The following is a 19,873-nucleotide window of genomic DNA, read 5'->3' on the forward strand; positions in this document are numbered from 1 at the left end:
CTCTGGGTTCTGTCTATGGGGTTTCTGTGTTCTGTCTATTGGGGTCTCTAGGTTCTGTCTATTGGGGTCTCTGGGTTCTGTCTATTGGTGTACCTGTGTTCTGTCTATTGGGGTATCTGGATTCTGTCTATTGGGGCCTCTGGGTTCTGTCTATTGGGGTATCTGGGTTCTGTCTATTGTGGTCTCTGGGTTCTGTCTGTTGGGGTATCTGGGTTCTGTCTATTGGGGTATCTGGGTTCTGTCGACTGGGGTCTCTGGGTTCTGCATAGAAACATAGAAGATAGGAGTAGGCCATTCGGCCCTTCGAGCCTGCTCCGCCATTCAATGAGATCAGGGCTGATCATCCAAATTCAGTACCCTGTCCCTGCCTTCTCCCCATCTCCCTTGATCCCTTTAGCCTCAAGAAATATATCCAACTCTTTCTTGAATATATTTAATGAACTGGCCTCCACCGCCCTCTGTGGCAGGGAATTCCACAGGTTCACCTCTCTGGGTGAAGAAATTCCTCCTCATTTCAGTCCTAAATGGCTTACCCCTTATCCTCCGACTATGACCCCTGGTTCTGGACTCCCCGGCCATCAGAAACATCCTTCCTGCATCTAGTCTGTCCAGACCTGACAGAATTTTATAGGTTTCGATGAGATCCCCTCTCAATCTTCTAAACTCCAGTGAGTATAAGCCCAATCGACACAATCTCTCCTCGTACGTCATTCATGCCATCCCAGGTATCAGCCTGGTGAATCTTCGCTGCACTCCCTCTATGGCAAGAACGTCCTTCCTCAGGTTAGGTGGCCTACTGGGGTCTCTAGGGGTTTGTCTATCGGGGAATCTGGGTTCTGTCTATCGGGGTCTCTGGGTTCTGTTTGTCGGGGTATCTGTGTTCAGTCTATTGGGGTCTCTGGGTTCAGTCTATTGGGGTCTCTGGGTTCAGTCTATTGGGGTATCTGGGTTCTGACTGTTGGGGTCTCTGGGTTCTGTCTATCGGGGAATCTGGGTTCTGTCTATCGGGGTCTCTGGGTTCTGTCTATCGGGGTCTCTGGGTTCTGTTTGTCGGGGTATCTGTGTTCAGTCTATTGGGGTCTCTGGGTTCAGTCTATTGGGGTCTGTGGGTTCAGTCTATTGGGGTATCTGGGTTCTGACTATTGGGGTATCTGTGTTCAGTCTGTTGGTGTCGCTGGGTTCTGTCTGTCAGGGAATCTGGGTTCTATTGGGGAATCTGGGCTCTGTCTATTGGGGTCTCTGCGTTCTGTCTGTTGGGGTGTCTGGCTTCTGTCTATTGGGGTATCTGGTTTCTGCCTATTGGTGTCTCTGGGTTCTGTCTATTGGCATCTCTGGCTCTGTCTATTGGGGTATCTGCGTTCAGTCTATTGGGGTATCTGGGTTCTGTCTATTGGGGTATCTGCGTTCAGTCTATTGGGGTATCTGGGTTCGGTCTATTGGGGTCTCTGGGAGCTGACAGTCTATTATAGGGTACACACACAGGAGGGAAACAGGCCATTCCGCGCAAAATGTCCACGTCGGTGTTCATGCTCCACACGAGCCTCCTCCCACCTTGTTTCATCTAACCCTACCAGCCTATCCTTCAATTTCTTTCTCTCTCATTTGTTGATCTAGCTTCTCCATAAATGCATCTATACTATTCGCCTCAATCACTCCTTGTGGTTGAGCGTCCCACATTCTCACCACTCTCTGGGTCAAGAAGTTTCACCTGAATTCCTTATTGGATTTATTCGTGACTATCTTATATTGATGACCCCTACTTCTGGACTCCCCACAAGTGGAAACATCTTGTCTATGTCTACGCTATCAAAACCTTCATAATTTTGAAGACCTTTATCAGGTCACCCCTCAGCCTAGAGAAAAGAGCCCCAGCCCATGCAGTCTTTCCTGACGAGTATAACCTCTCACTTCTGGTATCATCCTTGTGAATCTTTTTTTGCACTTCCTTCAGTGCATCTATATCCTTTTATTAACATGGAGACCAGACCTGTGCACAGTACTCCAACCATGGTCTAAGCAATGTTCAATACAAGTTTAACATAACTTATCTGCTTTTGAATTTTATTCCTATAGAAATGAATCCCAGTGCTTGCTTTGCACATTTTATGACCTTATAATCTGCGTAGTTACTTTTAATGATTTGTGAATTTGTACTTTGAACGTGAGGCCTCCTTCAGTTCTTGTTCACTTGTCAGTTGTGTGGATTATGAGGACACCTGCAGGTGGGGTGAGTTAATACAGCTTAATACTGTCCCACTTCATTCTCATTCACCGCGGCTTCGTTGTACTTCCTCCGCCAATCTTCTGCTGTCCTGAAGGCTCACACGTTGGGCTATAGTTCCCGTCCGCCATTCCGGAGACATGATTCAAGTTTTTAGACAGATATTGTAGAGGCAAGCAATTATTAACATAAACTTCAACCAGAGAGCTGGGGAAAAGGAGAGATGAATTGGGGGGGGGGGGGGGGGGGTCTGTGGGCCAGTGGGGGAGGGGTCTGTGGGCCACTAAGGGGTAAGCCATTTAGGACTGAGATGAGGAGGAATTTCTTCACCCAGAGAGTGGTGAAGCTGTGGAATTCTCTACCACAGAAGGCAGTTGAGGCCAATTCATTAAATATATTCAAGAAGAAGTTGGATATATTTCTTAAGGCTAAAAGGATCAAGGGATATGGGGAGAAAGCAGGGACAGGGTACTGAATTTGGATGATCAGCCATGATCGTATTAAATGGCGGAGCAGGCTCGAGGGGCCGAATGGCCTACTCCTACTGCTATCTTCTATGTTTCTATTCCCCTGGGGCTCACCTGAGTTCCCGATACAGAGGGACTGAGCTGAGAGCTCTGCAGAAACAGTGCCTCCCGGGCCAATGTGAAGGGGCATCCTCCTGGGCAGCGGGTCTGGGACAAGTGAGGTCTCCGAGATCGCCATGCAAAGAAAGACAAAGAAAGACTTGCATTTATATAGCACCTTTCACGACTACCAGACGTCTCAAAGTACATAACAGCCAATTATGTACTTTTGAAGTGGAGTCACTGGTGTAATGTGGGAAACGCGGCAGCCAATTTGTGCACAGCAAGCTCCCACAAATAGCAATGTGAAAATGACCAGATAATGTTTTTGTTATGTTGATTGAGTCATAAATATTGGCCAGGACACCAGGGACAACTCCCCTGCTCTTCTTCACAATAGTGCCATGGGATCTTTTACATCCACCCGAGAGAGCAGACAGCGCCTCGGTTTAACGTCTCATCCGAAAGATGCCACATCCGACAGGGCAGCGCTCCCTCAGCACTGCACTGGAGTGTCAGCCTAGCTTTATGTGCTCAAGTCTCTGGAGTGGGACTTGATCCCAGAACCTTCTGACTCAGAGGCAAGGGTGCTGCCCACTGAGCCACAGCTCACAGCTGGCAAAGGAAACAATAAAACCTACAGAAGGGCAGGAGAGCTGTGGGGCTGAAAGCTGAGCCCAGTTTTAATTCACTTTATAATCTGAAGTGGAGGAGCCCAGGCAGACCGACTTTTGATGGGCTGAAAGGTGACCGCCAGCCTCTGTATAAAACCTGCAATAGTTTAGACACTGCTCCTGAGGAGGTGGGAGAAGCAGAGAGAATGTGTGCTGTTGAACGGATACTGTGATCAGTGAAGCACGAGATGGGCATCCTTGAGTGCAAACCTCTCGACATGGAGCAGTCTGTTATTCTCTATGGTACAGGTACATTAATGTACTGAAGGGTACACAGATCATCGGGTTAGGGAACACCGAGCCCCATCCCCCACCCCTGCCAGGAGTGTCCTCGGGGCCTCTCACATGCCACCAGGTCATGGCAATTACGGCCACTTACGTTGGTGGAGTGGGAGAGGCCCCGAGGAAAACTCCCGCGTGACTCCAATTTTAAAATACACATAAGACAACATTAAAGGATTGGATTCAGCTGCTGGGATCATCGAGGTTCATTATTCGCACTTACAGCAGGCGCTCAATGTCACGTTAAGCAGTTCAATGTCTCAGTGTTCGGGTAACGTTCAGCGCGGGTCTGGTCTCCACACAGCCAGCTGGAAGTTTCGGCAGGGCACGGGGTGCAGCGGGCGTTGCGGGTTGTTACTGCTCACAGGCTGAGCAGCTCTCACTCTCTGGCTCCTCCTGGCTGGCAGACCGTCCTTCGGGGTCAATCAGATACTGAACTTCCTCTGCGCTGACCGGAACTCTCTCCGGCTGCAGCCACCGCTTGAAATGGTCAATGGCACTGGAGGAATAAAGGAGGTGGTCACAGACCGGACTGGATGCAGACAGGACCTCCTAAACGTACAGAGAGTGCTACGGACCGGGAATCTTCTGTTACTGAATGGAAACACAAAAACCCTAACCGTGTAATGGAGCAACATCAATTCCACAGCTTACACCTCCTTGTAAAACCAGCTGAAGGGACCGGCAACAGCAGGGTTAATTCTGGTGGCCCAGTACTCCCAGTGGACGTAGCCCATTCCTATGCTATCATCCCCACCGGGCTTTAAAGCCACTCGTTGAGCATATTTGTGCATGCGTGTGTATATATCTGTGCGCATGCGCCTGCGTGTGTTCCCTTTAAGCTGTGTGGCCCGCATTGCTCTGGAGGTCCCGCGCAGCCAGCTCACCGGCTTTTAAATGGGAAAAACCACGCATGTGCGGTATTTTGAATGGGCCGTGCACCCAAAAAAAAATTAAAGGGAACATTGATTCACAATATATATTAAAGATCTAGATGAGGGAACTAGATGTAATATCTCCAAGTTTGCAGATGACACAAAGCTAGGTGGACGTGTGTGCTGTGAGGAGGATGCCGAGAAACTCCAGTATGATTTGGACAGGTTGGGTGATTGGGCAGATGCATGGCAGATGCAGTATAATGTGGATAAATGCGAGGATATCCACTTTGGTGGCAAAAACAGGAAGGCAGATTATTATCTGAACGGCAATAGATTGGGAAAAGGGGAAGTGCAACGAGACCTGGGTGTCCTTATGCACCAGTCGCTGAAGGTAAGCATGCAGGTGCAGCAGGCGGTTAAGAAGGCAAATGGTATGTTGGCCTTCATAGCGAGAGGATTCGAGTACAGGAGCAAGGATGTCTTGCTGCAGTTGTACAGAGCCTTGGTGAGACCACACCTTGAGTATTGTGTGCAGTTTTGGTTGCCTTATCTGAGGAAGGGCGTTCTTGCCATGGAGGGAGTGCAGCAAAGGTTCACCAGACTGATACCTGGGATGGCAGGAATGACGTATGAAGAGAGATTGGGTCGATTAGGCTTATATTCGCCAAAGTTTAGAGGAATGAGAGGGGATCTCATTGAAACTTATAAAATTCTAACAGGACTAGACAGGCTAGATGCAGGAAGGATGTTCCCGATGGCGGGGGAGTCCAGAACCAGGGGTCACAGTCTAAGGATAAGGAGTAAGCCATTTAGGACAGAGGTGAGGAGGAATTTCTTCACCCAGAGAGTGGTGAACCTGTGGAATTCTCTGCCACAGAAGGCAGTTGAGGCCAATTCATTAAATATATTCAAGAAGGAGTTAGATATATTTCTTAAGGCTAAAGGAATCAAGAGATATGGGGAGAAAGCAGGGACAGGGTACTGAGTTTGGATGATCAGCCATGATCTCATTGAATGGCGGAGCAGTCTCGAGGGGCCAAATGGCCTACTCCTGCTCCTATCTTCTATGTTTCTATGATCGGTGTGTGTGTGTTTATTGGTGCATGTGTGTTTATTGGTGCATGTGTGTATAAATTTGGTGTGAGAGTCTTGGATCGCGGGTATGGATCAGGGTGGGGCGGATATCCCGGCGTGGATCAGGGTGGAGCGGCGATCATGGAGTGGATCAGGGTGGGGCGGAGATCACGGAGTGGATCAGGGTGGGGCGGAGATCACGGAGTGGATCAGGGTGGGGCGGAAATCCCGGCGTGGATCAGGCGAGCCTTGGATCCTGGAATAGATCAGGGTGGAGCGGAGTTCCTGGCGTGGATGAGGGTGGGGCAGAGTTCCCGGCGTGGATCAGGCTGGAACAGAGTTCCCGGCGTGGATCAGGGTGGGGCGGAGATCCCGGCATGGATCATGGTGGGGCGGAGTTCCTGGCGTGGATCAGGGTGGGGCGGTGATCCCGGCGTGGATCAGGGTGGGGCGGAGTTCCTGGCGTGGATCAGGGTGGGGCGGAGTTCCTGGCGTGGATCAGGGTGAGGCGGAGATCCTGGCGTGGATCAGGGTGGGGCGGAGTTCCTGGCGTGGATCAGGGTGGGGCGGAGTTCCTGGCGTGGATCAGGGTGGGGCGGAGATCCCGGCGTGGATCAGGGTGGGGCGGAGATCCCGGCGTGGATCATGGTGAGCCTTGGATCCTGGAATGGATCAGGGTGGGGCGGAGTTCCCGGCATGGATCAGGGTGAGTCGGAGATCACGGCGTGGATCAGGGTGGGGTGGCGTTCCTGGCGTGGATCAGGGTGGGGCGGAGTTCCCGGCGTGGATCAGGGTGAGCCTTGGATCCTGGAATGGATCAGGGTGGGGCGGAGTTCCCGGCGTGGATCAGGGTGAGGTGGAGATCATGGTGTGGATCAGGGTGGGGCAGAGATCCTGGCGTGGATCAGGGTGGGGCGGAGATCACGGCGTGGATCAGGGTGGGGCGGAGATCACGGCATGGATCAGGGTGGGGCGGAGTTCCTGGCGTGGATCAGGGTGGGGCAGAGCTCCTGGCGTGGATCAGGGTGGGGCGGTGATCCCGGTGTGGATCAGGGTGGGGCGGAGTTCCTGGCGTGGATCAGGGTGGGGCGGAGTTCCTGGCGTGGATCAGGGTGGGGCGGAGTTCCTGGCGTGGATCAGGGTTCCTGGCGTGGATCAGGGTGGGGCGGAGTTCCTGGCGTGGATCAGGGTGGGGCGGAGGTCCTGGCGTGGATCAGGGTGGGGCCGAGTTCCTGGCGTGGATCAGGGTAGGGTGGGGCGGAGTGCCTGGCGTGGATCAGGGTGGGGCGGAGTTCCTGGCGTGGATCAGGGTGGGGCGGAGTTCCTGGCGTGGATCAGAGTGGGGCAGAGTTCCGAGCGTGGATCAGGGTGGGGCGGAGATCCTGGCGTGGATCACGGTGCGGCAGAGTTACGAGCGTGGTTCAGGGTGGGGCAGAGATCCCGACGTGGATCATGGTGGGGTGGAGTTCCTGGCGTGGATCAGTGTGGGGCGGCGATCCCGGCGTGGATCAGGGTGGGGCGGAGATCCTGGCGTGGATCAGGGTGGGGCGGAGACCCTGGCATGGATCAGGGTGGGGCGGTGATCCCGGCGTGGATCAGGGTGGGGCAGAGTTCCCGGCGTGGATCAGGGTGAGGCGGAGATCACGGCGTGGATCAGGGTGGGGCGGAGTTCCTGGCGTGGATCAGGGTGGGGCGGAGATCCCGGCATGGATCATGGTGGGGCGGAGTTCCTGGCGTGGATCAGGGTGGGGCGGTGATCCCGGCGTGGATCAGGGTGGGGCGGAGTTCCTGGCGTGGATCAGGGTGGGGCGGAGTTCCTGGCGTGGATCAGGGTGAGGCGGAGATCCTGGCGTGGATCAGGGTGGGGCGGAGTTCCTGGCGTGGATCAGGGTGGGGCGGAGTTCCTGGCATGGATCAGGGTGGGGCGGAGATCCCGGCGTGGATCATGGTGAGCCTTGGATCCTGGAATGGATCAGGGTGGGGCGGAGTTCCCGGCATGGATCAGGGTGAGTCGGAGATCACGGCATGGATCAGGGTGGGGTGGCGTTCCTGGCGTGGATCAGGGTGGGGCGGAGTTCCCGGCGTGGATCAGGGTGGGGCGGAGATCCCGGCGAGGATCATGGTGAGCCTTGGATCCTGGAATGGATCAGGGTGGGGCGGAGTTCCCGGCGTGGATCAGGGTGAGGTGGAGATCATGGTGTGGATCAGGGTGGGGCAGAGATCCTGGCGTGGATCAGGGTGGGGCGGAGATCACGGCGTGGATCAGGGTGGGGCGGAGATCACGGCATGGATCAGGGTGGGGCGGAGTTCCTGGCGTGGATCAGGGTGGGGCAGAGCTCCTGGCGTGGATCAGGGTGGGGCGGTGATCCCGGTGTGGATCAGGGTGGGGCGGAGTTCCTGGCGTGGATCAGGGTGGGGCGGAGTTCCTGGCGTGGATCAGGGTGGGGCGGAGTTCCTGGCGTGGATCAGGGTTCCTGGCGTGGATCAGGGTGGGGCGGAGTTCCTGGCGTGGATCAGGGTGGGGCGGAGGTCCTGGCGTGGATCAGGGTGGGGCCGAGTTCCTGGCGTGGATCAGGGTAGGGTGGGGCGGAGTGCCTGGCGTGGATCAGGGTGGGGCGGAGTTCCTGGCGTGGATCAGGGTGGGGCGGAGTTCCTGGCGTGGATCAGAGTGGGGCAGAGTTCCGAGCGTGGATCAGGGTGGGGCGGAGATCCTGGCGTGGATCACGGTGCGGCAGAGTTACGAGCGTGGTTCAGGGTGGGGCAGAGATCCCGACGTGGATCATGGTGGGGTGGAGTTCCTGGCGTGGATCAGTGTGGGGCGGCGATCCCGGCGTGGATCAGGGTGGGGCGGAGATCCTGGCGTGGATCAGGGTGGGGCGGAGACCCTGGCATGGATCAGGGTGGGGCGGTGATCCCGGCGTGGATCAGGGTGGGGCAGAGTTCCCGGCGTGGATCAGGGTGAGGCGGAGATCACGGCGTGGATCAGGGTGGGGCGGAGTTCCTGGCGTGGATCAGGGTGGGGCGGAGATCCCGGCATGGATCATGGTGGGGCGGAGTTCCTGGCGTGGATCAGGGTGGGGCGGTGATCCCGGCGTGGATCAGGGTGGGGCGGAGTTCCTGGCGTGGATCAGGGTGGGGCGGAGTTCCTGGCGTGGATCAGGGTGAGGCGGAGATCCTGGCGTGGATCAGGGTGGGGCGGAGTTCCTGGCGTGGATCAGGGTGGGGCGGAGTTCCTGGCATGGATCAGGGTGGGGCGGAGATCCCGGCGTGGATCATGGTGAGCCTTGGATCCTGGAATGGATCAGGGTGGGGCGGAGTTCCCGGCATGGATCAGGGTGAGTCGGAGATCACGGCATGGATCAGGGTGGGGTGGCGTTCCTGGCGTGGATCAGGGTGGGGCGGAGTTCCCGGCGTGGATCAGGGTGGGGCGGAGATCCCGGCGAGGATCATGGTGAGCCTTGGATCCTGGAATGGATCAGGGTGGGGCGGAGTTCCCGGCGTGGATCAGGGTGAGGGGGAGATCATGGTGTGGATCAGTGTGGGGCAGAGATCCTGGCGTGGATCAGGGTGGGGCGGAGATCACGGCGTGGATCAGGGTGGGGCGGAGATCACGGCGTGGATCATGGTGGGGCGGAGTTCCTGGCGTGGATCAGGGTGGGGCAGAGCTCCTGGCGTGGATCAGGGTGGGGCAGTGATCCCGGTGTGGATCAGGGTGGGGCGGAGTTCCTGGCGTGGATCAGGGTGGGGCGGAGTTCCTGGTGTGGATCAGGGTGGGGCGGTGATCCCGGCGTGGATCAGGGTGGGGCGGAGTTCCTGGCGTGGATCAGGGTGGGGCGGAGTTCCTGGCGTGGATCAGGGTGGGGCGGAGTTCCTGGCGTGGATCAGGGTTCCTGGCGTGGATCAGGGTGGGGCGGAGTTCCTGGCGTGGATCAGGGTGGGGCGGAGATCCTGGCGTGGATCAGGGTGGGGCCGAGTTCCTGGCGTGGATCAGGGTAGGGTGGGGCGGAGTGCCTGGCGTGGATCAGGGTGGGGCGGAGTTCCTGGCGTGGATCAGGGTGGGGCGGAGTTCCTGGCGTGGATCAGGGTGGGGCCGAGTTCCTGGCGTGGATCAGGGTAGGGTGGGGCGGAGTGCCTGGCGTGGATCAGGGTGGGGCGGAGTTCCTGGCGTGGATCAGGGTGGGGCGGAGTTCCTGGCGTGGATCAGGGCGAGGCGGATATCCTGGCGTGGATCAGGGGGGGCAGAGTTCCGAGCGTGGATCAGGGTGGGGCGGAGATCCTGGCGTGGATCACGGTGGGGCAGAGTTACGAGCGTGGTTCAGGGTGGGGCAGAGATCCCGGCGTGGATCATGGTGGGGCGGAGTTCCTGGCGTGGATCAGTGTGGGGCGGTGATCCCGGCGTGGATCAGGGTGGGGCGGAGATCCTGGCGTGGATCAGGGTGGGGCGGAGACCCTGGCATGGATCAGGGTGGGGCGGTGATCCCGGCGTGGATCAGGGTGGGGCGGTGATCCCGGCGTGGATCAGGGTGGGGCGAAGTTCCCGGCGTGGATCAGGGTGAGGCGGAGATCACGGCGTGGATCAGGGTGGGGCGGAGTTCCTGGCGTGGATCAGGGTGGGGCGGTGATCCCGGCGTGGATCAGGGTGGGGTGGCGTTCCTGGCGTGGATCAGGGTGAGGCGGAGATCCTGGCGTGGATCAGGGTGGGGCGGAGTTCCCGGCGTGGATCAGGGTGAGGCGGAGATCACGGCGTGGATCAGGGTGGGGCGGCGTTCCTGGCGTGGATCAGGGTGGGGCGGAGTTCCCGGCGTGGATCAGGGTGGGGCGGAGATCCCGGCGTGGATCAGGGTGAGCCTTGGATCCTGGAATGGATCAGGGTGGGGCGGAGTTCCCGGCGTGGATCAGGGTGAGGCGGAGATCATGGTGTGGATCAGGGTGAGGCGGAGTTCCTGGCGTGGATCATGGTGAGCCTTGGATCCTGGAATGGATCAGGGTGGGGCAGAGATCACGGTGTGGATCAGGGTGGGGCGGAGTTCCCAGCGTGGATCAGGGTGGGCCGGAGTTCCCGGCATGTATCAGGGTGGGGCGGAGATCACGGCGTGGATCAGGGTGGGGCGGAGGTCCCAGAGTGGATCAGGTTAGGGCGGAGGTCACTGCGTGGATCAGGGTGAGGTGGAGTTTGCAGAGTGGATCAGGTTGGGGCGGAGATCACGGCGTGGATCAGGGTGGGGCGGAGGTCCCAGAGTGGATCAGGTTGGGGCGGAGATCACGGCGTGGATCAGGGTGGGGCGGAGGTTCAGGAGTGGATCAGGTTGGGGCGGAGATCATGGTGTGGATGAGGGTGGGGCGGAGTTCCTGGCGTGGATCAGGGTGGGGCGGAGTTCCTGCCGTGGATCAGGGTGGGGCGGAGTTCCCGGCGTGGATCAGGGCGAGGCGGATATCCTGGCGTGGATCAGGGGGGGCAGAGTTCCGAGCGTGGATCAGGGTGGGGCGGAGATCCTGGCGTGGATCACGGTGGGGCAGAGTTACGAGCGTGGTTCAGGGTGGGGCAGAGATCCCGGCGTGGATCATGGTGGGGCGGAGTTCCTGGCGTGGATCAGTGTGGGGCGGTGATCCCGGCGTGGATCAGTGTGGGGCGGTGATCCCGGCGTGGATCAGGGTGGGGCGGAGATCCTGGCGTGGATCAGGGTGGGGCGGAGACCCTGGCATGGATCAGGGTGGGGCGGTGATCCCGGCGTGGATCAGGGTGGGGCGGTGATCCCGGCGTGGATCAGGGTGGGGCGAAGTTCCCGGCGTGGATCAGGGTGAGGCGGAGATCACGGCGTGGATCAGGGTGGGGCAGAGTTCCTGGCGTGGATCAGGGTGGGGCGGAGTTCCTGGCGTGGATCAGGGTGAGGCGGAGATCCTGGCGTGGATCAGGGTGGGGCGGAGTTCCCGGCGTGGATCAGGGTGAGTCGGAGATCACCGCGTGGATCAGGGTGGGGCGGCGTTCCTGGCGTGGATCAGGGTGGGGCGGAGTTCCCGGCGTGGATCAGGGTGGGGCGGAGATCCCGGCGTGGATCATGGTGAGGCGGAGATCATGGTGTGGATCAGGGTGAGGCGGAGTTCCTGGCGTGGATCATGGTGAGCCTTGGATCCTGGAATGGATCAGGGTGGGGCAGAGATCACGGTGTGGATCAGGGTGGGGCGGAGTTCCCAGCGTGGATCAGGGTGGGCCGGAGTTCCCGGCATGGATCAGGGTGGGGCGGAGATCACGGCGTGGATCAGGGTGGGGCGGAGGTCCCAGAGTGGATCAGGTTAGGGCGGAGGTCACTGCGTGGATCAGGGTGAGGTGGAGTTTGCAGAGTGGATCAGGTTGGGGCGGAGATCACGGCGTGGATCAGGGTGGGGCGGAGGTCCCAGAGTGGATCAGGGTGGGGCGGAGGTCCCAGAGTGGATCAGGTTGGGGCGGAGATCACGGCGTGGACCAGGGTGGGGCGGAGGTTCAGGAGTGGATCAGGTTGGGGCGGAGATCATGGTGTGGATGAGGGTGGGGCGGAGTTCCTGGCGTGGATCAGGGTGGGGCGGAGTTCCTGCCGTGGATCAGGGTGGGGCGGAGTTCCCGGCGTGGATCAGGGTGGGGCGGAGATCCCGGCGTGGATCATGGTGAGCCTTGGATCCTGGAATGGATCAGGGTGGGGCTGAGTTCCCGGCGTGGATCAGGGTGAGGCGGAGATCATGGTGTGGATCAGGGTGAGGCGGAGTTCCTGGCGTGGATCATGGTGAGCCTTGGATCCTGGAATGGATCAGGGTGGGGCGGAGATCACGGTGTGGATCAGGGTGGGGCGGAGTTCCCAGCGTGGATCAGGGTGGGCCGGAGTTCCCGGCATGGATCAGGGTGGGGCGGAGATCACGGCGTGGATCAGGGTGGGGCGGAGGTCCCAGAGTGGCTCAGGTTAGGGCGGAGATCACGGCGTGGATCAGGGTGAGGTGGAGTTTGCAGAGTGGATCAGGTTGGGGCGGAGATCACCGCGTGGATCAGGGTGGGGCGGAGGTCCCAGGGTGGATCAGGTTGGGGCGGAGATCATGGCGTGGATCAGGGTGGGGCGGAGGTTCAGGAGTGGATCAGGTTGGGGCGGAGATCATGGTGTGGATGAGGGTGGGGCGGAGTTCCTGGCGTGGATCAGGGTGGGGCGGAGTTCCTGCCGTGGATCAGGGTGGGGCGGAGTTCCCGGCATGGATCAGGGTGGGCCGGAGTTCCCGGCATGGATCAGGGTGGGGCGGAGATCACGGCGTGGATCAGGGTGGGGCGGAGGTCCCAGAGTGGATCAGGTTAGGGCGGAGATCACGGCGTGGATCAGGGTGAGGTGGAGTTTGCAGAGTGGATCAGGTTGGGGCGGAGATCACGGCGTGGATCAGGGTGGGGCGGAGGTCCCAGAGTGGATCAGGTTGGGGCGGAGATCACGGCGTGGATCAGGGTGGGGCGGAGGTTCAGGAGTGGATCAGGTTGGGGCGGAGATCATGGTGTGGATGAGGGTGGGGCGGAGTTCCTGGCGTGGATCAGGGTGGGGCGGAGTTCCTGCCGTGGATCAGGGTGGGGCGGAGTTCCCGGCATGGATCAGGGTGGGGCGGAGGTCCCGGCGTGGATCAGGGTGGGGCGGAGATCCCGGCGTGGATCAGGGTGCGGCGGAGGTTCCGGAGTGGATTAGGGTGGGGTGGCGGTCCCGGAGTGGATTAGGTTGAGGCGGAGATCGCGGCGTGGATTAGGGTGGGGTGGAGTTCCCGGCGTGGATCAGGGTGGGGCGGAGTTCCCGGCGTGGATCAGGGTGGGGCGGAAATCCCAGCGTGGATCAGGGTGGGGCGGAAATCCCGGTCAACACCATGCCCTGGCGTTGACCATCCTAAATCCTGTGACATAAAATACTCCCTGGTCATTCGGCCCACAGCGAACCGGGAATCTAGGAGCATCAGATTTGGAGTGTCACCCTGTGCTCTGTTGGGGGGGGCGTCGAGTTGTTGTGGCTGTTTTCAAAATATACAACTAGAAATGTTCATCAGTGCTTTCCCAACGTCAATGAGTCACTACCAGGGGAGGGGGACAAGTATTAGCCCCCCCACCATCTGCTTCATCCCTCGGTCCTGGGAAAGACGGATCTAGCAGAGGAACATGCTCCCAGCAGTCTCTGCATGGGGAATTGAGACGTGTCTGTTTATTTTGTAATACTTTGTAATATTTTGTAACCTTAGGTTACTGCAGACCACACGTTACCTCTGGTCCATCTCATATCCATCGCTGTACACATCAGACCTGTACTGCTCATGTAGGAACCGATCCCAGCATTCCTTCTTTGCCTGTGACAGGCTTCGGAGCATCTCTTTCGAACTCGGTTCCTCATTCAGACCCTTCAATTTTCTCAGGCGATTTTCTGTTGGAAAAACATAAACCAGACAGTACACAGACTGCACCAGTTACACACAGTACAAGACAGTACACAGACTGCACCAGCTAGAATCATAGAAACACACAGCACAGGAGGCCATTCGGCCCATCGTGGCTGTGCCAGCTCTTTGGTAGAGCTATCCAATTAGTCCCACTCCCCTGCTCTTTCCCCATAGCCTTGTAAATTTTTTCCCTGCAAGTAGTTATCCAACTCTCTCTTGAAAGTTATTATTGAATCTGCCTCCACCACCCTTTCAGGCAGTGCATTCCAGATCACAACAACTCGCTGTGTAAAATTATGTTTCCTCATGTCGCCTCTCGTTCTTTTGCCAATTACCTTAAGTCTGTGTCCTCTGTTACCGACCCTTCTGCCAATGGGAACAGTTTCTCCTTACTTACTCTATCAAAACCGTTCATGATTTTGAACGCCTCTATCAAATCTCCTCTTAAGCTTCTCTGCTCTAAGGAGAACAACCCCAGATCCTCCAGTCTCTCCACAGAGGGGGGGGGGGGGGGGTAAAAGAGGAGGGGGTGTCGCAATATTAATTAAGGAGACAATTACTGCTGTAAGGAGGGATGATATATTAACAGGTTCCTCTAATGAGGCCATATGGGTTGAACTTAAAAACAAAAAGGGGGCTAGCACTTTGCTGGGAGTGTACTATAGGCCCCCCAAACAGCCAGGGGGAGATAGAGGAACAGATATGTAGGCAAATCTCAGAGAAGTGTGCAAATAATAGGGTAATTATAGTGGGGGATTTCAACTTCCCCAATATTAACTGGGATAGTCAGAGTGTGAAAGGCTTAGAGGGTGCAGAATTCTTAAAGTGCATCCAGGAGAGCTTTTTGAGCCAGCATGTAGAAAGTCCTACAAGAGAGGGGGCGGTACTGGACCTAATTCTAGGGAATGTGGCCGGGCAAGTGGTAGAAGTGTTAGTAGGTGAGCACTTTGGTGACGGTGACCATAATTCGGTGAGAATTAAGGTAGTCATGGAAAAGGACAAGGATGGACCGGAAATAAAGGTTCTAAATTGGGGGAAAGCCGATTTTAATATAAGGCAGGATCTGGCCAATGTGGACTGGGATCAGCTACTTGAAGGAAAATCCACAACGGAGCAATGGGAGTCTTTCAGAAAGGAAATTGAGAGAGTACAATGGCAACATGTTCCCGTAAAGGTCAAGGGTGGGACCAACAAGCCCAGGGAACCTTGGATGTCAAGGGATATACGAGAATGGATTAGGAAAAAAAGGGGGGCTTTTGGCAGATGCAAAGGACTAAAGACAGAGGAAGCCCTAGAGGAGTATAAAAAGTGCAGGGGGATACCTAAAAAGAAATTAGGAGAGCGAGGAGGGGCCATGAAGTAACACTGGCGAGCAAAATAAAGGAAAATCCTACGGTGTTTTATTATAAGTATATTTAGGGCAAGAGGATAACTAGGGAAAGAGTAGGGCCCATTAGGGACCAAAGTGGCAAACTGTGTGTAGAGCCAGAGGATGTAGGTGGGGTTTTAAATTAATTTTTTGCATCTGTGTTCACTATGGAGAAGGACGCTGTGGACATAGAAATCGGGCAGGGGGACTGTAATATACTTGAACATATTAGCATCAAGAGGGAGGAGGTACTAGCGGTTTTAGCAGGCTTAAAAGTGGATAAATCCCCAGGCTACTATGTGAGGCAAAGGAGGGGATTGCAGGGGCTCTGACACAAATTTTCAGAACCTCTCTGGCCACAGGGGATGTGCCAGAGGACTGGAGAACAGCTAACGTAGTACCATTATTCAAGAAGGGTAGTAGGGATAAACCAGGGAATTACAGGCCAGTGAGCCTAACATCAGTGGTAGGGAAATTATTGGAAAAAATTCTGAGGGACAGAATTGGTCTCCACTTGGAGAGGCAGGGATTAATTAGGGATAGCCAGCATGGCTTTGTCAAGGGAGGATCATGTCTGACCAATTTGATTGAATTTTTCGAGGGGGTGACTAGGTGTGTGGATGAGGGTAGTGCAGTGGATGTGGTTTACATGGATTTCAGTAAGGCTTTTGATAAAGTCCCGCATAGGAGACTGGTCAGGAAGGTAAGAGCCCATGGGATCCAGAGTGCCTTGGCACATTGGATCCAAAACTGGCTTAGTGGCAGAAGGCAGAGGGCGATGGTGGAAGGTTGTTTTTGTGACTGGAAGCCTGTGTCCAGTGGGGTACCACAGGGATCGGTGCTGGGTCCCTTGCTGTTTGTGGTCTACATTAATGATTTGGATGTGAATGTAAAAGGTATGATCAGTAAGTTCGCAGATGACACGAAAATTGGTGGGGTGGTAAATAGCGAGGCGGGAAGCCTCAGGCTACAGGACGATATAGATGGGTTGGTCAGATGGGCGGAACAGTGGCAAATGGAATTTAACCCTGAAAAGTGTGAGGTGATGCATTTTGGACGGACTAACAAGGCAAGGGAATACACAATGAATGGTAAGACCCTAGGAAAGACAGAGGATCAGAGGGACCTTGGTGTGCATGTACATAGATCCCTGAAGGCAGCACAACAGGTGGATAAGGTGGTTAAAAAGGCATATGGGATACTTGCCTTCATTAGCCGAGGCATAGAATATAAGAGCAGGGAGGTTATGATGGAGCTGTACAAAACGCTGGTAAGGCCACAGCTGGAGTACTGTGTGCAGTTCTGGTCGCCACACTATAGGAAGGATGTGATTGCTTTGGAGAGGGTGCAGAGGAGATTTACCAGGATGTTACCTGGAGCGCTTCAGCTATGAAGAAAGACTGGACAGGCTGGGGTTGTTTTCCTTGTAGCAGAGAAGGCTGAGGGGGGACCTGATTGAGGTATACAAAATTATGAGGGGCATAGATAGGGTGGATAGAAAGGAACTTTTCCCCTTAGTAGAGGGGTCAATAACAAGGGGGCATAGATTCAAGGTAAGGGGCAGGAGGTTTAGAGGGGATTTGAGGAAAAACTTTTTCACCCAGAGGGTGGTTGGAATCTGGAACTCACTGCCTGAAAGGGTGGTAGAGGCAGGAACCCTCACAACATTCAAGAAGCATTTGGATGAGCACTTGAAATGCCATAGCATACAAGGCTACAGACCAAATGCTGGAAAATGGGATTAGATTAGATAGGGCTTGATGGCCGGTGCGGACGTGATGGGCCGAAGGGCCTCTTTCTGTGCTGTATAACTCTATGACTCTGAGTTCCTCATCCCTGGTACCATTCTAGTAAATCTCTTCTGCACTCTCTCCAAAGCCTTGACATCCTTCCTAAAGTGCGGTGCCCAGAATTGAACACAATACTCCAGCTGAGGCCTAGCCAGTGTTTTATAAAGGTTTAGCATAGCTTCCTTGCTTTTGTACTAATAAAGCTAAAGATCCCATATGCTTTTTTAACAGCCTTCTCAACTTGTCCTGCCACCTTCACCGATTTGTGTACGTACACCCCCAGGTCTCTCTGTTCCTGCACCCCCTTTAAAATTGTATCATTTAGTCCAGCCCAGGGCTGTCATCCTACTGAACTCCACAAATAAACGCTAAAGCCTGCACATCTGCCAATGCACTTTATATGGTTATATTTATGTTAATATACTACAAGCCAAATGTATGTTGAATGTTTAAATGTCTTAATCCAAATGTACACTCTCGGGAGCCGCAAGCCTACATTTCGTTGTACTGCACTTGTGCACTAACAATGACAATAAAAGTTGATTTGATTTGATTTGTTTGATATGGCCTCTCCTACCAAAATGAATCACTTCACACTTCTCTGTGTTAAATTTCATCTGCCATGTGTCTGCCCATTTCACCAGTCTGTCTATGTCCTCCTGAAGTCTGTTACTATCCTCCTCATTGCTTACTCCATTTCTGAGTTTCGTATCAAACTTTGAAATTATGCTCCATATACCCAAGTCCAGGCCATTAATATATATCAGAAAGAGCAGTGGTCCTAATACCGACCCCTGGCGAACACCACTGCACACTTCCCTCCAGTCTGAAAAACAACCGTTCACCACTACTCTCTGCTTTCTGTCCCTTAGCCAATTTTGTATCCACGCTGCCACTGCCCCTTTAATCCCATGGGCTTTAATTTTGCTAAGGAGTCTATTATGTGGTACTTTGTCAAACGCCTTTTGAAAGTCCATATACACATCAACCGCACTACCCTCAGTTACTTCATCAAAAAACTCAATCAAATTAGTCAAACATGATTTGCTTTTAACAAATCCATGCTGACTTTCATTTATTAGTTCATATTTTTCCAAATGCCAATTAACTTTGTCCCGAATTATTGTCTCTAAAAGTTTCCCCACCACCATTGTTAGGCTGACTGGCCTGTAGTTGCCAGGTTTATCCATCTCCCCTTCTTTAAACAGGGATGTAACATGTGCAATCCTCCAGTGCACTGGCACCACTCCCATATCCAAGGAGGATTGGAAGATTGTGGCCAGAACCTCTGCAATTTCCACCCTAACTTTTCTCAGTAATCTAGGATGCATCCCATCGGGTGACTTTTCTATTTTGAGGACTGCCAACCTTTTAAGTACCTCATCTTTATCCTATCCAATATCATTACTGCCTCCTCCTTTACTGTGACATTGGCAGCATCCTCTTCTCCAGTGAAGACAGATGCAAAGTACTCATTTAGTACCATAGCCATGCCCTCTGCCTCCATAAGAATATCTCCTTTTTGGCCCCACCCTTCCTTTGACTACTAGACTGCTACACACAGTACATGACAGTACACAGACTGTCAGTGAGGGTGTGGGACTGTGTGCCAGTATTGGGTCTGTCGGTGACTGTGTATTGTGTTTTGGATCCCCACCGGACTAGGATGGGCTAGGGCACATGGCTATGTTGCCCATGGAGGGATTCAGAGGCTAGACCACCCACTGTGCACTTTAAAAAAAAGCCAGCATTTATTGCCGATCCCTAATTGCCCTTAAGAAGGTGGCGGTGAGCCGCTTTCTTGAACCACTGCAGTCTGTGTGGTGAAGGTACTCCCACAGTGCTGTTGGGTAGAGTGTTCCAGGATTTTGACAGCGATGATGAAGGAATGGTGATATATTTCCAAGTTAGGATGGTGTGCAACTTGGAGGGGTACTTGGAGGTGGTGGTGTTCCCATGCACCTGCTGCCCTTTTCCTTCTAGGTGGTAGAGGTCGCGGGTTTGTAGATGGTGCCTTGTAGATGGTGAAAAGGCTTTGAGGAGTCAGGAGGTGAGTCACTCGCTGCAGAATATCCAGCCTCTGACCTGCTCTTGTAGCTACAGTGGCTGGTCCAGTTAAGTTTCTGGTCTCCCCGCGCTGATCAGAGCACTGAGTGTTGGAACAGATTCTCTCCCCATGGTCCTGGCAGGGCACAGGGGTCCTGGGGGTCTGGAATAAAAAGCTTTGAATCGCACACTTACCCAATGCTGCTAAATATTGGTGTGAATCAGCCAGGGGAGCCCAAGGATTGACACCTTCTGCGCGATCCTCATCAGTGCTCATCGAATCCATGCCAAGCACCATCCCTGGAACTGGGCTAAATATTTCAGAGAAAGATTCCGGCAGGTAGTCTTCAATCCCATCCCGTGCGTGAGCTGGCAGTCTAGAACATATCCGGTCCCAGATATCATCGCCAGACTCCGTGTTACTCGCATCCATTGCACACACTCCCAAACGACAGCTAGCGTCAGTCAGTCAGCAAGACTCCTCGCAGGAATCATCTAGACTCAAAGCAGGGAAACTGCTGGGGCAAAAAGAACATGATCAATCTCACGCCGACAGGG

The 19,873-nt window shown here is 55.1% G+C and overlaps 1 protein-coding gene across 1 annotated transcript; it reads right to left on the reverse strand.

Moving 5' to 3' along the window:
- Positions 1 to 3,659: 3,659 nt before the first annotated feature.
- ccdc32 (coiled-coil domain containing 32) lies at positions 3,660 to 19,867 on the reverse strand. Its single transcript, XM_086003838.1, has 3 exons — positions 19,511 to 19,867; positions 13,938 to 14,094; positions 3,660 to 4,242 (listed from the first exon to the last, which is right to left on the reverse strand). Exons 1-3 carry the CDS (start codon positions 19,746 to 19,748, stop codon positions 4,098 to 4,100), a joined length of 540 nt encoding a protein of 179 aa, XP_085859964.1. The 5' UTR covers positions 19,749 to 19,867; the 3' UTR covers positions 3,660 to 4,097.
- Between the last annotated feature and the right edge of the window lie 6 nt (positions 19,868 to 19,873).

This window comes from Somniosus microcephalus, chromosome 12 (assembly GCF_052327205.1).
Source record: "Somniosus microcephalus isolate GS21.2 chromosome 12, FLI_Smic_1.0, whole genome shotgun sequence".
In the NCBI taxonomy this organism is placed as follows: Eukaryota; Metazoa; Chordata; class Chondrichthyes; order Squaliformes; family Somniosidae; genus Somniosus; species Somniosus microcephalus.

What these genes read in the sequence shown, in the direction of transcription:
- ccdc32 (XM_086003838.1), bottom strand. Translation starts at nt 19,748, where the DNA reads ATGGATGCGAGTAACACGGAGTCTGGCGATGATATCTGGGACCGGATA. An exon ending in CCAATATTTAGCAGCATTGG is followed by an intron (nt 14,095 to 19,510) that starts GTAAGTGTGCGA and finishes TTTTTCCAACAG; the next exon opens with AAAATCGCCTGAGAAAATTG. An exon ending in GGATATGAGATGGACCAGAG is followed by an intron (nt 4,243 to 13,937) that starts GTAACGTGTGGT and finishes TTATTCCTCCAG; the next exon opens with TGCCATTGACCATTTCAAGC.